Source organism: Micropterus salmoides, unplaced genomic scaffold, assembly GCF_014851395.1.
Source record: "Micropterus salmoides isolate LMB-PRFRI ecotype aquatic unplaced genomic scaffold, ASM1485139v1 Ms_hic_scaffold_17, whole genome shotgun sequence".
Lineage (NCBI taxonomy): Eukaryota > Metazoa > Chordata > Actinopteri > Centrarchiformes > Centrarchidae > Micropterus > Micropterus salmoides.
The window spans coordinates 27,702,277-27,720,683 of NW_024040817.1; the positions used below are offsets into that span (position 1 = coordinate 27,702,277).

The 18,407-nt window shown below is 39.2% G+C and overlaps 1 protein-coding gene across 1 annotated transcript in view; it reads left to right on the forward strand.

Moving 5' to 3' along the window:
* The window catches only part of khdrbs3 (KH domain containing, RNA binding, signal transduction associated 3), a 111,445-nt gene extending 108,235 nt beyond the window's left edge, over nt 1-3,210 (forward strand). The window contains exon 9 of the mRNA XM_038725612.1: nt 2,096-3,210. Coding sequence (XP_038581540.1) covers nt 2,096-2,178 — 83 coding nt within the window. The 3' untranslated portion in view covers nt 2,179-3,210. The remainder of the gene's footprint in view (nt 1-2,095) is intronic.
* The last annotated feature ends 15,197 nt before the right edge of the window (nt 3,211-18,407 follow it).

Consider the following 18,407-nt stretch of genomic DNA (forward strand, 5'->3'; position numbering starts at 1 on the left):
TTTTAATGCTTTATTCAAAACAGCATTACTAACAGAAACCTAACGCAAATGCTGGCCTCAGGAACTGATGACTCCCTTCAGAGCAGAACTGGATCTGCAAAAAGAACTACTATGCTTTAACCTGCTATGTCTTTTGAGAAATGCAGATTTTTTTTATTCTTATGAAGTAACAGAAACTCATTGCGGGGTTTGTGTGTAAACATCAATGTATTAAATGTGAGTTAACATGGAATGTTTAACCTTTTCAGAGTGTGCAAAGGCATTTTGAAGAAAATAGCCAGCAGCTTATGAGGATATTATAAAGTATGCTTATATGAAGAAATGTCAGTGTTTTCTTACACATCATGCTAAGCTAAATATACAGGGCAGTAATTGTGTTTGATCCCTTTATTCCAATCTCCAGCTAACACAATCTCTTACCTACACTATGAAACTGTATATTACTAAATCCTCATGTGCCTTCTTTGTTCAAGCACTGTTTTAAAAGCCAATACATGTTGGTGAGTGTGTTTGTGGGACTGCCAAACAGTAATGCGTGGCTCTGCAATCAGCGAAACAGAACAGCTTTATGCTTAGGGCCACTTTCAGCAACTGAACTCTGGTTCAGAGGCTGAAAAGAGCTGTCAATAGCTCCGGTTGCCGCAATGTTCAGACAAAGTTAAAACCACTGAGATAATGTTCAACAGTACTGTGTCAGCTTTTGACAAGATACAGTAAAAAGTGTGCCAAGGTCATATCTGCTGCAGAGTGCACTTTCATGATAGTAGAGTTAATATACACTACAGCACAGTAGACCATGCTGCTGTACAGCTGACGGTTGACTCTGGTACAGTTATGCACCATTTAATAATCTAAAACAAAAAGTATTAGCTTAAAATATTATAAGAACGCAGTGTGATTTGAGTTGTGATGATTAGGTTGTGCATTTGTGTCTGCTGAGCTAAAAGCTCCAAATAGAATTCAGCTCTCAGACAAGATTACTTAAATGTATCATGTATTATATGTAAATATTTAAAAGAAAATTAGTTAGCAACTAACTGCAAAAAGATAACACAATTAGTTATTTTAGAATCACTGCAATCCATAATTCTTAAGTGTTATAGAGATTTATGTTGCATGTCTTTTCACATCTTAAAGTAAAATGACAGTGACCGTTGGGATTTTGTTTTGAGAATTTTTTGGCCTTTAAAATGTACTTGTCTGGCAAAACAAGGTGAAAATGGTCATTACATCCTCTGCATCAGGAGTTTATAATATATTGAAGACCTATGTGCATTCATTGCATGGTTAAGAGATTTGAATGTGTTTTTTGGAAGTCAAAGCTAATAAAAACTTTCCCCAACTTTTCCGACCACACAAGTGGAAGAACTAAGTGCCTTCAACTCATTAGAGTGCTGCGTACCTCCACATAAAATAAAAACTCTGCCGCATGGCTCACACAGAAAAAGGCCGACAGTACAAAGGAAACAGATAAACAGCGTTGATGTGCATCCTTGTTCTCAAAACACAAGGTTACCTTGGTCTGTTTCTTCAAAGTGACTGTCAGTGAAAGGGTGACAGGTTTAATTAAGGGGTATTGGCTATGTGCTGCCAACAGAGAGCCTGTACACAGAAAAAAAACAACCCTTTGTGAGCCAAAGCTCTAGGGAAGTCTCAGCGCTGGCTGAAGATCAGACAAAGGGTGCCATCGATACTGGCACTTTCACATTGACAGTACCAGGGGGTGAACAGGGGCTGATTTGGGCTAATGGTAATTGTGACCTTTTTGCCGGGAGCCACTAAATAGCTCCTTTTCAGGTAGCTATTTGATCCTCGCATTCAATTATCTGAGATGCATCCTTCCAGGTGAAAGGCAAGCTTTTTGGTGTGAGTTACTGTTTGTGTTCCCGGCTTGAAACGGTCCTTTTGTTAAGAGATGAGCGGCATCGATAGCACACATTCAGAGTGCTCACAACTTCTGCTGCATTATTTTCATGGACATTTACACAACATTTGCATAGAACTTCAAAGACTTACACGAGTTGTTGTAAACGAATGATTAAGTATAAGGCCTCTGTAATCACTCCCCATCTTTTTCTTTTCTTTTCTTAATCAGGTCTGGAAGATTGGGCAAGCAAGGCACCATCAGCACGAACAACCAAGGGAGTGTACAGAGATCAGCCATACTCCAGATATTGAACTGTTTATACAACTGGCACCTGAGGCTATCACAAGTAATGGATTTTTTATGGACGCTCCCACCTTTTTAGAATTGAAAACTAAACCGCAAAATAATACGAAATGGAACGGTCATAGTGAGACACTGAATGAGTAAAAACTGATTTTCAAAAATGGCATCACCATGATTATAAAAACATCCTCCCACTGGGTAAAATGTGTTGAGGTAATCTATCCTGTCCTCTAGGAGAAATCGACTGGACGTTGAGATTAAGAAAGACTCCAGAGTACATTAAGTTTCTCTCTCAGCTATGTGATTGTGAAGAATGACATTGTATCAAGCTATTTTACTTGGTAATGATTAGTGAGTCACTATAAGTTGCCGATACAATGTTTCTACACAGCTGCCAGTGCAACTTAATTTATCACCCTCTATTCTTCGAACCTTGAACTGCGTCGTTGATCAATTTAAAATGTAGTAGCTTAGTTCTAGGAAAGTGCAGTACTGTAGATATTTTTTCTGAGGGTAATTGGTGAAATTGTGTCCCTTGTAAATTAAACATTTACAAACTGAAACGTCATAATGTATACATATTGTTTTGCTGTTTCCTCCTTTTTGTAAAATAATAGTTCTTTAGTGTTAAAGGGCTTATAAAAGCATGGTGTGCAACTGTGGATATTGTCAGCTGTTTTATTTTGAAAAGCATATGTAGTTGTGTTCATGATTACCCCCCCAAAAACATCAACTTTAAAACATCTATAAATAGCTGCTCATACTTTCTGTACACCAAACAGCCAGAGTTGCAAAACAGTCAAGGAGCTTTTTAATTTTTGTGATTATAAAAAAAAAAGTCATTTAGATGTAATTTTTTGATTTAATCAAAGAAACTTTTCTGACTTTGTAGCCATAATAATCAATCTTAAGCTACTAAATCACATGCTGGTGAATTGGTAATCATTTCCATCTAGAGATTTGTTCAACTATATTGATTTTGAGCTTATGTAAGCCCTTTAATATTTTCTTCTTTGTTGATGCTGAATAAACATTTTGAAAGAAAACACTTGTGTTCGAGAGAATAATTATGGACTTATAAAAAAGCCTCTAATTTAAACTAACAAACCCAAATGAAAAAGCTACATACGTTTTGGAATATCTATCCAGTAGATAGAAGCCTGTAATGAATTTAAACATGATGTGTATCTTCGTAACGGAGTGAAAAACAAAATGAAACATATGTTATTGCTTTAAAAATCCAAAGTGGTAGCAAGATGGTATTACCAAAAATACATACAAACGGTACAAACAGCAAATGGCTGTGTGCGACCTTGCAGATGATCTTGGTAATCTGATAAGAACGGTTTCCTATTTGTGTTTGAACGCCATGTGATGCATTTTGTTGGAAATCTCTCCGACTGAGATTTAGAGGATTTAGCGATAACGACATTGCCACTTTTGAAACACTCTCCACTCTGTTTGTTCGTATAATTCGGTGTGAAGCGAACGCTGATCACGTCAAGCATCATCAGTAAACACACATTAACTCTCTGAGTGTTTACCCTGACAGAAACGTAACACTGCATGAAAGCCTCCTTGACCTCTGGCCATGTTCGGTTCAGAACGGGGGGGGGGGGGATTGCTCTCTCTGCTTGTTTTGCTCTTTCTGTTCTCCTCCGGTCATGTGACCCTCTCCCAGTCGTTTAAAGAGCCTGCCTTTGCCCCGTCCATTAAAGAGACTCTAAATGACCCCCAGCTGACCTCCGCAGAGAGAGGATGGCAGTAGCTGTTTAAAAAGACCTCCGTCCCACAAGGTAAACAACCTGACCCAGTTTAACCTCTCCCCTAACGTAGTTGAACATAAAACCTCTCTAAACTTAAATGTAATATGTTTTCCTGTCTCTGTTAAGTCCGTAATCTAGCAACAAAGCTGGGAATAATTAGATTTCTGTAACAAAAAACTGTAAAAAAGTATGATAAATAGCAGTGATATTTCAACAGACTGTATAGTGAAATAACTTTCTTCTAAGGCTTTGATAAAATATATAATTGAACCATAAAATGTTATGTGTCTTGGAATTTGTTTTCATTATATTACTTGTAAAATATGTTTATGGTGTGAACTTGTATGGTCATAGCGTTGTTTATATTGCTTTCTAGGTCAATGTCCCAGCTATACCAGGCCACCCATCCAATTATCTCATTGGCGCTAAAGGTATGTTGTTTTCTGCATTAAGTGTCAGATGTTTATGATGATGTTTTGCATTTACACAACAAAATATACTGTGGGGTCAAATTAGGAACAAAAATACTGAAAGGTTGGATCAGGTGAAGCTTGGAGATAATTGAAAACCTTCCAAGAAGTCTGCAGAAAGGGACCTAAAGCACACTTCTTTTCAGCTCCTAAAAGATTTATGTTATGTCTCTGGTGTCCATGAGGATTTTGTACATGATAATATCCTGAAAACCACGGGTTCAAGTATGATATCTGAGCTTTGAGGCCAGATCAGGCGAGCTCTCTGTATTCTTGAAAATGTTTGACGACATTTACAGAAAAATGGATAGCTCAACTTAATTTTTCTTTCAATTATTTGTAATAATATGCATTGATCTAAAACCAAAACATGCAGTATAAGCAGTTGTATAAGAGTTCGGGTTAGTAGCAGTTTAACAACAGAAATCCTCCGAGATGAAGGGTTGACCCTCAGAGAAATTCTCAAATGTTGGTCTAACCCATTAAAGTGTTGATTGATTTGAAAACCAGAGGACACTACTTTATCATGACATATGAAATATTAATGTGACTTTGAAGCAACTTGATGTCCTCTTGACAGATATTTAATGTTGAAATTTTTTTCCAGAGCTTGTGAAATCCTCACAATCGCCCCTAGTTTGGAGGTTCGACCCTCAGCTCTCCTGTTATACCTTTCCACAATCTCCCCAAGGGGATTCTTGTCCTGCTGGATTCTGCCTCACTTTGTACCTATGCAATTAGTGTATAAGAGCACTGTGTCATCTGAACCACAATGGGGTCCCTGTAGCTGCAGTTTGAAAATGACACCCTGCGCTTCTATTAAGGAGAGAAACGTAATGCCTGATTGATTGTGTTGTTCCAAAAAAGTGCAGAAACCAGAATGTATCAAAAGGACAGTCCTAAAAATGTCCTTCTTTGCTTTTTAATGTTTTTTGAAGCTCACATTGTTCATCTTTCTCTTCTTGCCTCTCTTAATAGACTTGAAAACCAAACACGAGCTTCCCTCCAAACATTCTAACCAAATCCTGACAAGGCCGTCCGTCGTCACAAAGGACCTTCCCTTGGCCAAACGGTGGACTTTCAAGTTTTCACAGTCTGGACTGAGATGAATCCTGTGGGGGGACGAGACTGAGAGTGACCTGTTGAGGTGAAGAAAAGGAGGAAAAAGATAATGCATGTATCACACATCGTCATTCTCCGGAGAAAGGGAGGGAAAGACGAAACCTGTGAGGCAAATGGAGTTCCTCATCCTCTGGGATGATCTGTCGGAGGACATTTCCTTTAGCGCTTCACCAACCCTGTATACATTTTACATACACACCATAGTGTGCTCTGAACTGGCTGTGAACCTGCCCTGTCTTTCTTGATTCACACTGTTGCCACAGTGGGCTCATCTACTACATACTGTATATTAGAGATGAACTGTCGGTTACTAGAGAGGATGAGTAAACGAATAATGCCATATGCATAAGGGAATCATATTTCACATATTATCATATTTCATTTGATCTTATATTGTTGCGCTCATTAACATAAATCCAATCCACTCCCCCGAATAAATAATTCACCAAGTGCCTTATTGTTGAGTTGTTATGGCAGTTTTAGATGTTTAGTCCTATTGCCAGAGTTAAAATATGGGGCAGAACACTAGAAAAGGTCGCTATTTTTTATTCTTTTACGCTGTTTTTTAGGTTTGCTGTATGCATTACCGCAATGCCGGAAAAAACACCACCGAGCCACACACAAGAGTACAGTCTATTCCAGATGTATGGCTTAATCAGAATTGACTTCACTGGATATTACAATTCCAAAATAGCTTTCTATCGGATGGAGAGCTTCATTCTGTCTTGTGCATAAGTCCAGATAGGCTGATCCGTATTCCACACAGTTGTATGTCCTCAGTGGCAGACAATAGTTTTCCATTAGAGGAAGTGATTCTCTCTGGAGCCTCGGGCCAAGCCTCACACAATAACACTGCGACCTAAAGCTTGCATCTCGGGCTCCTCGAGTCAACTCTCATCACCTTCGGGGGTTGATTCCCCCTCTGAGGTGGCTTAAAACGACAGGCTTATCTGAAGTAAGCTTGTCCAAGTTAATAAAGTAAGAGCAGCTTATTTGATTAGGAATGCATACAAAGGAGGATGTACTGATCTGTAACTGCGAGACAAGTCCATTTCAACAGTAGAATACAGATCGATGGGTCCTGAACATTGGGTGGAGGGACTACTGGAGTTTTTTTTAAAAGGCTTCAGAAAATCTGGAGCAAAATTAGAGATAGCTTCAAAGCCCCGAAATCTTCTCAATCAGCTTCTTACTATGAATGATGGGGGCCTACATGAACACACATTGTTCCACCAAACAGTTTTTTAATGAATGAGAGATTTCTACATTTGTCTATTTGTCCTTTGCTCCTTCACTGATTTTTAATAGGCAGGGATAAATGGAAATATACATGGTGGGATTTTTTTTTCACATACTAATCCGAGTTTAGCAACATTTGAATCTAAATGTGATGACAGTTGTGGTGTTGTTTGCTCATGTTGCCGGCACTGTCAATCAAATCTGATCATATCACACACACACCGTCCTAAGAAAAGCAGATTAGGTTTCCATCCCTACAAAAAACCAAAGTCCCAACTTTTATAAGAAGGATATGTGCTAGAAAAGTAACTTCTTGGAGTGCCCACTAGTAACTGGTTTTGGTAATTATTGTTTTTACATTTTGACTTTTGTAATTAAACAAACAAAATATAAAACATTAGTGAACCTTGGAGAAGCTGGTAGCTGGTCATGAACATAATGGAAATACTTTTTTTTTTATCAGATTAGACTAGATTTGATTTTTTATTTTTTTTTTACAGCCACTTGGGGCACCATAGTCAGAAATTTTTTACTTTCATACTTGGTGGCTTTGCTCATTTCCTTTCATTAATAATCTCAAAGATTTTCATTAAAATGAATGTCTGTTCAATCACTATCATCCATTTCTATGGCCCCCTGATGAAAGTCCCAGCATTGGCTGTAATATGAACTAAGTGTCTATGGTGACATTTCAGGAAAAAATGTTTTATTAAGGTAGTGCTAATGCAAAATGAACGTTTCCTACTGCTGCAGCTTCACATTAAAAGCATTTAACTGGATTAACACAAATTGACTTTTATTATGAAGTAGTCATAGTAAATGTAATTTGTTTGTCAGTGAGATTAGGGCTTACCGCTATCGTCGTATCAAAAATGTAGTTATTGCCAACATTTTTGACAGGTGATCAGTTTGAGATATTGCAGGGAGTAATGAAACAGTCAGGAGCAGCCATGGTGAGGTGTTAGATGAAAAACTGGAGGCAACAGGCTGCACACTTCCAAATTCTGAGCGAAAAAACCAAGTCCTTTCACTGTGCGCTGCTGTTCGCGGACTCATGCCGAGTGCAGCATAAAATCAGATCATGATTGCTCACAGAATGATGGAGAATGGCCTGTTACTGCCTGACTGCTTTATTAAAATGACAATAGGTTGTTTTTCCTGCACCCAGAATTCTGTAACCTATGCTTGCTGTTACGCCTTCCACCAGTAACCACATGTGTCAACAACCAGGACTAAAATCTTTGTTTGATTAGAAGGATTACAATTTTAAAAGCAAATGCAACAAAAGATAGTTGGCTACTACTAACAACTTTCAATATTGTTATTAATCTAACACAGTAATGGTCAATTTTATCTGTGTTTTTTTTTTTTGGTTTAGATTCTATTTTAGGTTTAGTGTTTTTTAAATAAATGGCTTTTTGAAGTGTGCTTATGTACTTGGATTCTTCTTAATCATGTTCAGGATCTAAAGAGGCCGCCTCCTTCCTTTTGTTCTGTAATTAACTGGAGGGCTCTTAATCTTACTGAGATTAAAACAACCTGATCAATGTTGAAGTGTCCCTCTGACTCCTTTAGAACGGAGCCCTAATGTGACCACTGGTCAGTGTGCATTGCCTGCTAAGTGGAAACTCAGATTGTGAAGGATCGATCATTACAGGGCTTTGAAGGAACATGGGTGAATAACAGCAATAATACAGAAATTGCACCACCATTATATTGACCAATGGAAATCTTTTCAACCAAAAAATACCCAAGAAACTTTTTTTTTATTCAGGAAATATAATTGTTTTCATGCTCTTATATTTGTGAGCATTTTAGTCACTTATAAGGCAAGAAAGCACATGTTTAAAAATATCAGATAGGCTATAAAATATAGAAAGATAAGTCACAGGTAAGGACAAAAGACTGTGAGAAAAAGGAATAGGGAAAACAAAAGAGGCATACTTCCATTAAAGGTACAAACCCTTTCTAGGGAGAAGCAGATATCAAACAGGAACTGAAAAACAAAACGTTTTTAATACATGTGTGTGTAAAGTTATTGTGCACTTTTCAGCCATATGCTGTATATAAATTATGGATTGTGAATATTGTTCGTAATATTTGTCTATAATTTTCATGTGCTGTTATGCGTTGAACTCAAAATCCATACGTAAATACATGTTTAGGTTGTAGATACCCTTATCGGTAATAAAGTTTTCCTCTTGTTAAAAAAGCATGATACATAGTCTTTTGTCAAATACATTGTGATAGAGCAGCACTGACTACAATGTGAACCTCTTCTCCCTTTGACAACCCACTTCAAAGTCAGTATTTGTCCACCACACTGTGTCATGTTGGGAAACAAATCATAAAGGTAATTCCACTGTCCCGACTGTTGAGGATTGACACTCTGTAATGAAGTCTGAACTAAATATAGTTTTATTAACTCTGAGGGGGAAGCTCATGATGAGTTTTGGCAGCTGGCATGTTTTTCTAACTTCAAAACCCAACACTGCAGGGATATTATTTACCTTGATACGCCCTTGAAATAATAGTTGCAGATCAAATAAGTTTGTGTTGCAAAGGCTGTCTCAGTCTCCAACCTTTTAAATATTGTATGTTCCCCTCCGCTGCTGCCTTGGATACATCTCTCTCCTCATGTAAATGCTGCTCTTCTTTATTCTTTCAGCTTTTTTTCCCCCTGCTTCCATCCTTCAGGCCGCTCCACTTTGAAGTTGTTTCTCAGCCGTGTGAAATTCGAGATTAAAGTCCATCTGTTCATACCCACCCATCCCCACCGCACCCCCACCCCGCACCCCACCCCGCCAATACATACACAGATGTAAACAAAAACAAAACCAGACAAAAGGCGGCTGTTGCTTTTAATAGGTCAAAGGCAGCCGGAATATGACTGAGCTAGAAATCTTAACGGGCCACTTTCAGCCTCACTGGATCAGTTACACCTGACATTGCTATTGCAGACAATGAATATCTTATCTATTTTTTATTTATTCATCAGTGCAGAAAAAAGTGCTGTTGAGGCAAGAATTCTTTAAGGGTTTGTGCAGTCCTCCAGGCCTGAAAAGGTGTGCTTGGTGGTGTGTGTGTGGGTGTGTGCACTGCAAACAAATTTTCTTCCTCTTTTAATTCTTCTTTCAGGTGGGAATAGCAACATACTTTTTTTCCCCATAAACCCAGTGTGAGGTTTTTCCAACAGTCAGCCAGGTTAATAAATGGATGGATTCTGATGATATCCAGTCCCACCTCTACTGTACTGTTCGCTTTTCATTCCAGCTGCAGCGGCGGCGAGGGAGAGCCCTTGGCGTAAATATTCTCTGTAAACCAACAGCGCCAGTGGAGTTGGGAGATTAAAACAATTGTTTGTGCTTTCAGTGCATATGAGGAGCTATAAGCAGACAGAGTGCTCAGAATGCAATAACAGAAATTATGCTATCATGTTGCGAGCTTAATATGAATAGACTCGTAGGGTAAGAGGATATTGACACCGCCATTAGGAAAGTTAAGAACCCATCACCTGTACTGTTTACCTTAACACCTATTTCCACTCATGGAACATTGACCTTCTAAATGATGTTTGCCTCATGTTAAGGTGAGCGTGTTTTGCATTTAAAATGTCCTTATTCAGCCACTACACCTTGGCCCAGCCCAGGAACATGGTAAAAAATGGAGGAAAAATGTGCTGCCCTCTTATTCTTGAGGAAAAGTCTGATTACACTTCACAATGAGGGTATTACCTTGTACTCTATAATAGCCTTGGTGAAATATTATAACTAGGAAATTATAGACTGTGTATTTCTGCTAATGCACAGTATACTTGCAGTACAGAGGCGCAACAACATTAGTGTGATGACAAATGTAATGTACTACAGGTTTTTTCAATTGCTAACCTGCATTGGTCAAAACTCTTCACACAGTCAGCGAAACAGAAGTGTATGTGGACCAAACTGTGAATCATTTTTCATTGCTTTCACACAAAATGCATTCAATGACTACTTTCTCCAGAATCCATGAACTCTTTTTTCCATTACTACTTCACCACCTGCAAAACACTGTATATCTGCAGCACATTTTTCAATTGCTAACACACTTTGTCCAAAACTGTTAAAAACACATTCAAAACAAAATGTTTGCAAATTTCCTGCATTTGCTGTAGCTGGACAGATATACAGTGGGTACGGAAAGTATTCAGACCCCTTTAAATTTTTCACTCTTTGTTTCATTGCAGCCATTTTCCAAAAATCAAAAAAGTTCATTTTATTTCTCAGTAATGTACACTCAGCACCCCATCTTGACAGAAAAAAACAGAAATGTAGAAATTTTTGCAAATTTATTAAAAAAGAAAGACTGAAATATCACATGGTCATAAGTATTCAGACCCTTTGCCGTGACATTCATATTTAACTCAGGTGCTGTCTATTTCTTCTGATCATCCTTGAGATGGTTCTACACCTTCATTTGAGTCCTGCTGTGTTTGATTATACTGATTGGACTTGATTAGGAAAGCCACACACCTGTCTATATAAGACCTTACAGCTCACAGGGCATGTCAGAGCAAATGAGAATCATGAGGTCAAAGGAACTGCCTGAAGAGCTCAGAGACAGAATCGTGGCAAGGCACAGATCTGGCCAAGGTTACAAAAAAATTTCTGCTGCACTTAAGGTTCCTAAGAGCACAGTGGCCTCCATAATCCTCAAATGGAAGACGTTTGGGACGACCAGAACCCTTCCTAGAGCTGGCCGTCCGGCCAAACTGAGCTATCGGGGGAGAAGAGCCTTGGTGAGAGAGGTAAAGAAGAACCCAAAGGTCACTGTGGCTGAGCTCCAGAGATGCAGTCGGGAGATGGGAGAAAGTTGTAGTAAGTCAACCATCACTGCAGCAATCCACCAGTCGGGGCTTTATGGCATAGTGGCCCGACGGAAGCCTCTCCTCAGTGCAAGACACATGAAAGCCCGCAGGGAGTTTGCTAAAAAACACCTGAAGGACTCCAAGATGGTGATAAATAAGATCCTCTGGTCTGATGAGACCAAGATAGAACTTTTTGGCCTTAATTCTAAGCGGTATGTGTGGAGAAAACCAGGCACTGCTCATCACCTGTCCAATACAGTCTCAACAGTGAAGCATGGTGGTGGCAGCATCATGCTGTGGGGGTGTTTTTCAGCTGCAGGGACAGGACGACTGGTTGCAATCGAGGGAAAGATGAATGCGGCCAAATACAGGGATATCCTGGACGAAAACCTTTTCCAGAGTGCTCTGGACCTCAGACTGGGCCGAAGGTTTACCTTCCAACAAGACAATGACCCTAAGCACACCGCTAAAATAACGAAGGAGTGGCTTCACAACAACTCCGTGGCTGTTCTTGAATGGCCCAGCCAGAGCCCTGACTTAAACCCAATTGAGCATCTCTGGAGAGACCTGAAAATGGCTGTCCACCAACGTTTACCATCCAACCTGACAGAACTGGAGAGGATCTGCAAGGAGGAATGGCAGAGGATACCCAAATCCAGATGTGAAAAACTTGTTGCATCTTTCCCAAAACGACTCATGGCTGTATTAGATCAAAAGGGTGCTTCTACTAAATACTGAGCAAAGGGTCTGAATACTTATGACCATGTGATATTTCAGTTTTTCTTTTTTAATAAATTTGCAAAAATTTCTACATTTCTGTTTTTTTCTGTCAAGATGGGGTGCTGAGTGTACATTACTGAGAAATAAAATGAACTTTTTTGATTTTTGGAAAATGGCTGCAATGAAACAAAGAGTGAAAAATTTAAAGGGGTCTGAATACTTTCCGTACCCACTGTATATATAGAAAATCTTTGTAGAACATCCATCGTCAACTGCTTATCCTGCTTACAGGGTTGCGGAGGGCTGGAGCCTATCCTAACTGACATCGGGCAAAAGGTGGGGTACACCCTGGAAAGGTCACCAGTCCATCGCAGGGCCACACGTAGACAAACAACCACTCACACGGACAATTTAGGGTCACCAGTTAACCTAGTCTGCATGTCTTTGGATGGTGGGAGGACTCCAGAGCACAAGAAGAGAACCCACGCAGAAACGGGGAGAACATGCAAACGCCACACAGAAAGGCCGGGGCAACCGGGGTTTGAACCCACGACCCCATCTTGCTGTGAAGCGACAGTGCTAACCACTGCACCACCGTGCCGCCCTTTGCAGAACATTTACATCCATTTTATGTTTTAGAGAAATATGTGTAATGTTTTGAATGTGGTTTTACTGTAAAACTGCAAGCTGAGTGTAAAGCAAGTAAGTGCTTATATTTTAGCAGAACTGGTTCAAGGTGGTGGTACATCAATTACAGGCTGTGGTCAGAGGGTCTCAGGTACTAGTGTTACAGTTTTTTTCAATTGCTAACGTGCATTGGTCAAGACTGAAGTCACATTGTCAAAACTCTTCACGCACTCAACGAAACAGAAGTGTATATGGACCAAACTGTGAATCATTTTTCATTGCTTTCACACAAAATGCATTCAATGACAACTTTCTCCAAAATCCATTAACTCTTTTCTCATTACTACTTCACCACCTGCAAAACACTGTATACGTGCAGCACCTTTTTCAAATGCTAACACACTGAGTCCTGTAATACCCTGCATTTTTGCAGCAACCAGTCTGAAATATATAGAAAATATTTTACATTTACGTACATTTTATGTTTACATCTATGTGCGTAGAGAAATGTTTGTAGTTTTATGAAATTGGTTTTACTGTAAAACTGCAAGCTGAGTGTAAAGCAGGAATTGTGCTTGTATTTTAGCAGAATTGGTTCAAGTGGTTGGTGCTTCTATTACAAGTTGTGGTCATTGTGTCTCACGTACCAGTGTTACTGTGTAAACAACTGAGAAAAACTGAATTGCAGCACTGTAATTTCTGGAACTTTTCACAAGTACATTGCTGAATGCAGTTTTTCTTCAGTTGCTTTGGTACATTTCTAGAATCATTCACAGATTCTTATTGACATCATAACAGATATCTTCTTCAATTTACTGTAGCACACAAAAAAAGTACATGTGGAATAAATTATTTGCACATTATTACATGTTCAACCATTTTGCATGTAGCGACTTATGCAGTGAACTTATGACTAGATGTTTTGGGGGGTAAGGCTACTCAACAGAGAACCAGTAAACTGTAATACATTGTAATCAACATGACATGCAGTAAGCAACTGATAATGTAGGAAACAGCAGACAATTGTACATAATCATTTGCATAAATGTGTCAAAGCATTTGCCATTTGCAATTTCGATCATTTTGAGAAATTGCTTTTACATATGATGTGCACACATGACTAGATGATGTGGTTGAACAGGTAGAATTTCAATTCTGATCTGAGAAATGTATCAAAGTGACTGAAAGCAACTGGATTCTATAATGAAATACTGATTTATATGAAAATATCAGTCACATTTCAAGGATAAAAGTTCAACAAATGTATGTAAAACTTCCTGTTGTTAGTGTTTTGTAGGTCAGTGTGTTATGAGTGAGATTGTATGCTTTCTGAATGGGTATTGTTGCCAGTGTTTTGGCTGAACGAGTTTATTTTGAGGCTTATATGAAGTGTTTTGGTGGTTTGAGTGACTTTTGGAGGTGAGATTAACTGTTTGGCCAGGATGCATGTTGGTAATGCAGACTGTGTGAAGAGTTTAGAGTTTAGTCGCTTCAGTTTTGACCATTGCATCTTAGCAATTGAAAAAAACTCTAAATAGCTACTTACAGTGTACAATAAAACTTTAGCATAAGCATATGACAGCAACTCTCACTGTTATTGACAAAGTCAAACTTTGAAGTTCCTCAATCATTGTCAAGGTGATAAATAATTAGAACAAGTTTAATGCCAGCCAAGGAGGTGATTACTGGGAGGTTCTGGCTCCAGGACGTAAAGCAGGCCATCCATTAATTGGTTGGTGGTTCGACCCCCAGCTCCTTCTGTCCCAACAAGTACTCCAACCTAAACGACAACATAGGTCATTTTAACCAACCTCCAAATGCGACTCATATGAGCGTATCCTACAATAGCGCCCCTACAGGTGGCGTTTGTCCATGCCTCCCAAAACGGCAATGTCGAACTCCATTTCCCAAGCGGACCAAAGTTTCTTTTTTGTTTTTTTTTATTTGTCACATACATGTAATGAAATTCATTATCTGCATTTAAACCATCCCTGAAGGGAGCAGTGGGGCAGCCACTGTACAGCGCCCGGGCAACACCTCCAGATTTAATGCAGCGTCTGGTCAAACAGCACTGACTGGAGAACCTACCTAACATGTTTTTGATGGTGGGGGAAACCGGAGCAAACCCACGCAGACACGGGGAGAACATGCAAACTCCACACAGAAAGGCCGGAGCCTTCTTGCTGTGAGGCCCCAGTGCTATCCACTAGGCCACCAGTTTTTGAGTGGTCGAAAAGACTAGAAAGACGCTACACAAATACGGAGCATTTCTATTTACACCACATGACATAAACACATGGAGATGCAAAGGAGGTGAGCCGTGAGGCCGAAGTGTGCAGGTCATCAGGCATTCAATAGCTGACTTAGATTTAGGCACACACTCCTGTAAAGGTTAGGCTTAGGGTAAGGGGCTACGGGGGGCTGTGAGTGCCTTTAAGACTAACATAGCTTTAGTCTTAAGTAGCTAGCTAACGCTACGTAGCTAATGTCGCTTTGGATAAAAGCTTTCTGCCAAATGAATAAACGTAAATATAATGTAGCTAATGCTACTATGTAACTTATATAACTTACGCTACCTTCATAACTTAATTAAAAAGACCAGTCAATCTTGTTTTACGTGGGAACCGAACGTTGGTCTCTCAGATGAAAAGCAGCTAATTCGACATCCATCCACCAGAGATGCTCACAAGTCTTTGAGCTGGAGTCCAAGTCAAGTCTCAAGTCTCTCGTGGTTATTACAAATGCTGTATGACCTGCTGCGTTCAATCCAGGTTGCTAATTAAACTGCATAGCTATAAGGACTTCTGTAACTGTAACCTGCTTTTCATTTACAGAGCACAACCATGTAATGTACAATACAATACTCCCCAGACTCTTAAACCCAGTATAACATTAACTAAATAAAACAGTGACGTTGCATAATCAACAATAAAGCTGTAACCTGTTTTTAACTTACAGAGCAGAACCATGTAGCCTAATGTATGTGTGTCTACAATTATTGACAACTTATAAACTACTGTAAGTCAACAAACCCTGTTGACTCTCAAACCCAGTGTAAAGTTATAACTAAATAAAACATAATCAACAATCACATCAACAATAAACTGTAACCTGTTTTTAACTTACAGAGCACAATGTGCAATGCAGTCAATGACAGCTTATAAACTACTGTAAGTCAACAAACCCTGTTTATTTTCAAACCCAGTGTAAAGTTATAACTAAATGTAAACTAAACTGTAAAGTTACATAGTCAACAATAAAGCTGTAACCTGTTTTTAACTTACAGAGCACAATGTGCAATGCAATCACTGACAGCTTAAACTGTAAGTCAACACATCCTGCAGACTCTCAAACCAGTGTAAGTTAAAACTAAATAAATCTGTAAGGTTAGATGATCAACAATAAACCTGTAACCTCTTTCCAGCCAACGGCAATAATTAAGGTGATGGCAGCCAGCGGGACGTAAATAATTACCTTAATCAACCACCACAAGTTTGGCAAGTAAACAAACGCTCGTTCATCTTTTCATAACGAACGACAGTTGGAGTAAACCTCTCGTAGGTCGTAGCTGAAGCAAGAAGCAAGCTAACGTTAGATGGCCAATGCTGAGCTAAACATGTTCACTCACCACAGGTTACTAACCTATTTGCGTTCTTGGTTTGGGTCTTGTTTTATGAAGTTTTAAAGCCAAAGTTTATGATGAATGGCGGAGCGGCTGCCGGTGTTTGTTGTCCTCTCTCACATGCGGCTGCGCGCGGCAGGTGCTACGTGTTACGTAGGCACCATACTTAAAATAAGAGAAAACTGATAGCCACTTACCTAATTTAGTCTCATAAAATATTCTAATATCACTTTGGAACTAATAATTAAATGATTAACTATAACCACAGTTAAAATCAATACCTCGTACCCTGAAGGATTTGGAGTTCTACATAGAACAGGTTGGCGATGCATCTAGATATACTGTATATACTAGCACTGAACCACAAGCATTTATTTAACAGATTAGAAGAAGAACACACAACATGAAAGCTAACTAAAATGTACTAAACAAAAGAACAAAGTGTGCGCATGTGTGTGAAAAGAAGAGAATGTGTGTGTGTCGTGTGCATGCCCGTCTGTTTCTGGGATCTGCACTGAATGCTCAGCATGCACATGCATGAACACACGTGTTGCAAACGAAGAAAACAGAGTTAAGCAGGAGTTTTAAGATTTCTCTTTGCCTGTGTGATTGTGTTTGAGGCCAAATCAGAGGTGAATATGTGTGATCTGTGTCAGAAAATGGTGCCAAGTAAAAAGAGTTTGTTGGCATGATGATGTATAAGGCCACCAGGTTGCCTGCTTGAGCTAAGCTGCTTTGATCACGCATAACAATATAAATGTTAAAACTTTTGTCATTATGGACATCGTAACATCAGTTAGATTCTCTACAGCTAAATCGTTCAGTTAATTTTATGGAAACAATTCAGACAAAAAAAACTATTTCCAATTTTTGCTGAGAAAGACTTTTGTGCCTGTGCCATATAGACGCCAGTCCTAAATATAGGCAAGGTGAGATCAGTGATTGAAGCAAATAAAGGACTGGGCTATTACAGTTTTTTTCAATTGCTAACCTGCGCTGGTCAAAACTGAAGTCACATTGTCAAAACTCTTAACACAGTCAGCGCAACAGATGTGTATGTGGACCAAACTGTGAATTATTTTTCATTGCTTTCACACAAAATGCATTCAATGACCCCTTTCTCCAAAATTCATGAACTCTTTTCTCATTACTACTTCACCACCTGCAAAACACTATATATCTGCAGCACATTTCCAAAACTGTCCAAAACTGTTAAAAGCACATTCAAAACAGATTGATGGTAAATGCACTGCATTTCTGCAGTGACCAGACTGAAATAAGTAGAAAATCTTAAAAGGCAGACAATATCACTTTTGGAAATGTGAATTCGGTCAGCACAACAACAATTGCCAGAGTCCTGGAGAAACATAAAATAAGGACGAAGCAGTTGTACACTGTACCATTCGAGAGAAACTGTGAACGTGCGAAAGAACTCTGTTATCAATATAATATAATATCTATAATATAATATCCAGGTAAGATGTCTGTTCAATAATCAATCAGGGAAGATACACAGTGATGCATAATGTGAAGTCCATTAAAACTGTATATTTACTGTATTTTAGAGAGTAATGGAGCTGGAAGCCAGGGAAACTGCACATACATTCATCTTTGTGGATGAAGCTGGATTCAACCTGGCAAAAACACGCCGCAGGGGAAGAAATGTGATTGGATAGAGAGCAACTGTGGATGTCCCAGGGCAGAGAGGAGCTAACATCATGATGTGTGCAGCACTGTCCAATGATGGTTTGCTGTTACACAAACCCCTCATTGGCCCCGACAATACGGAGAGGCTCATGTCTTTCCTGGATGACCTGCATAATCG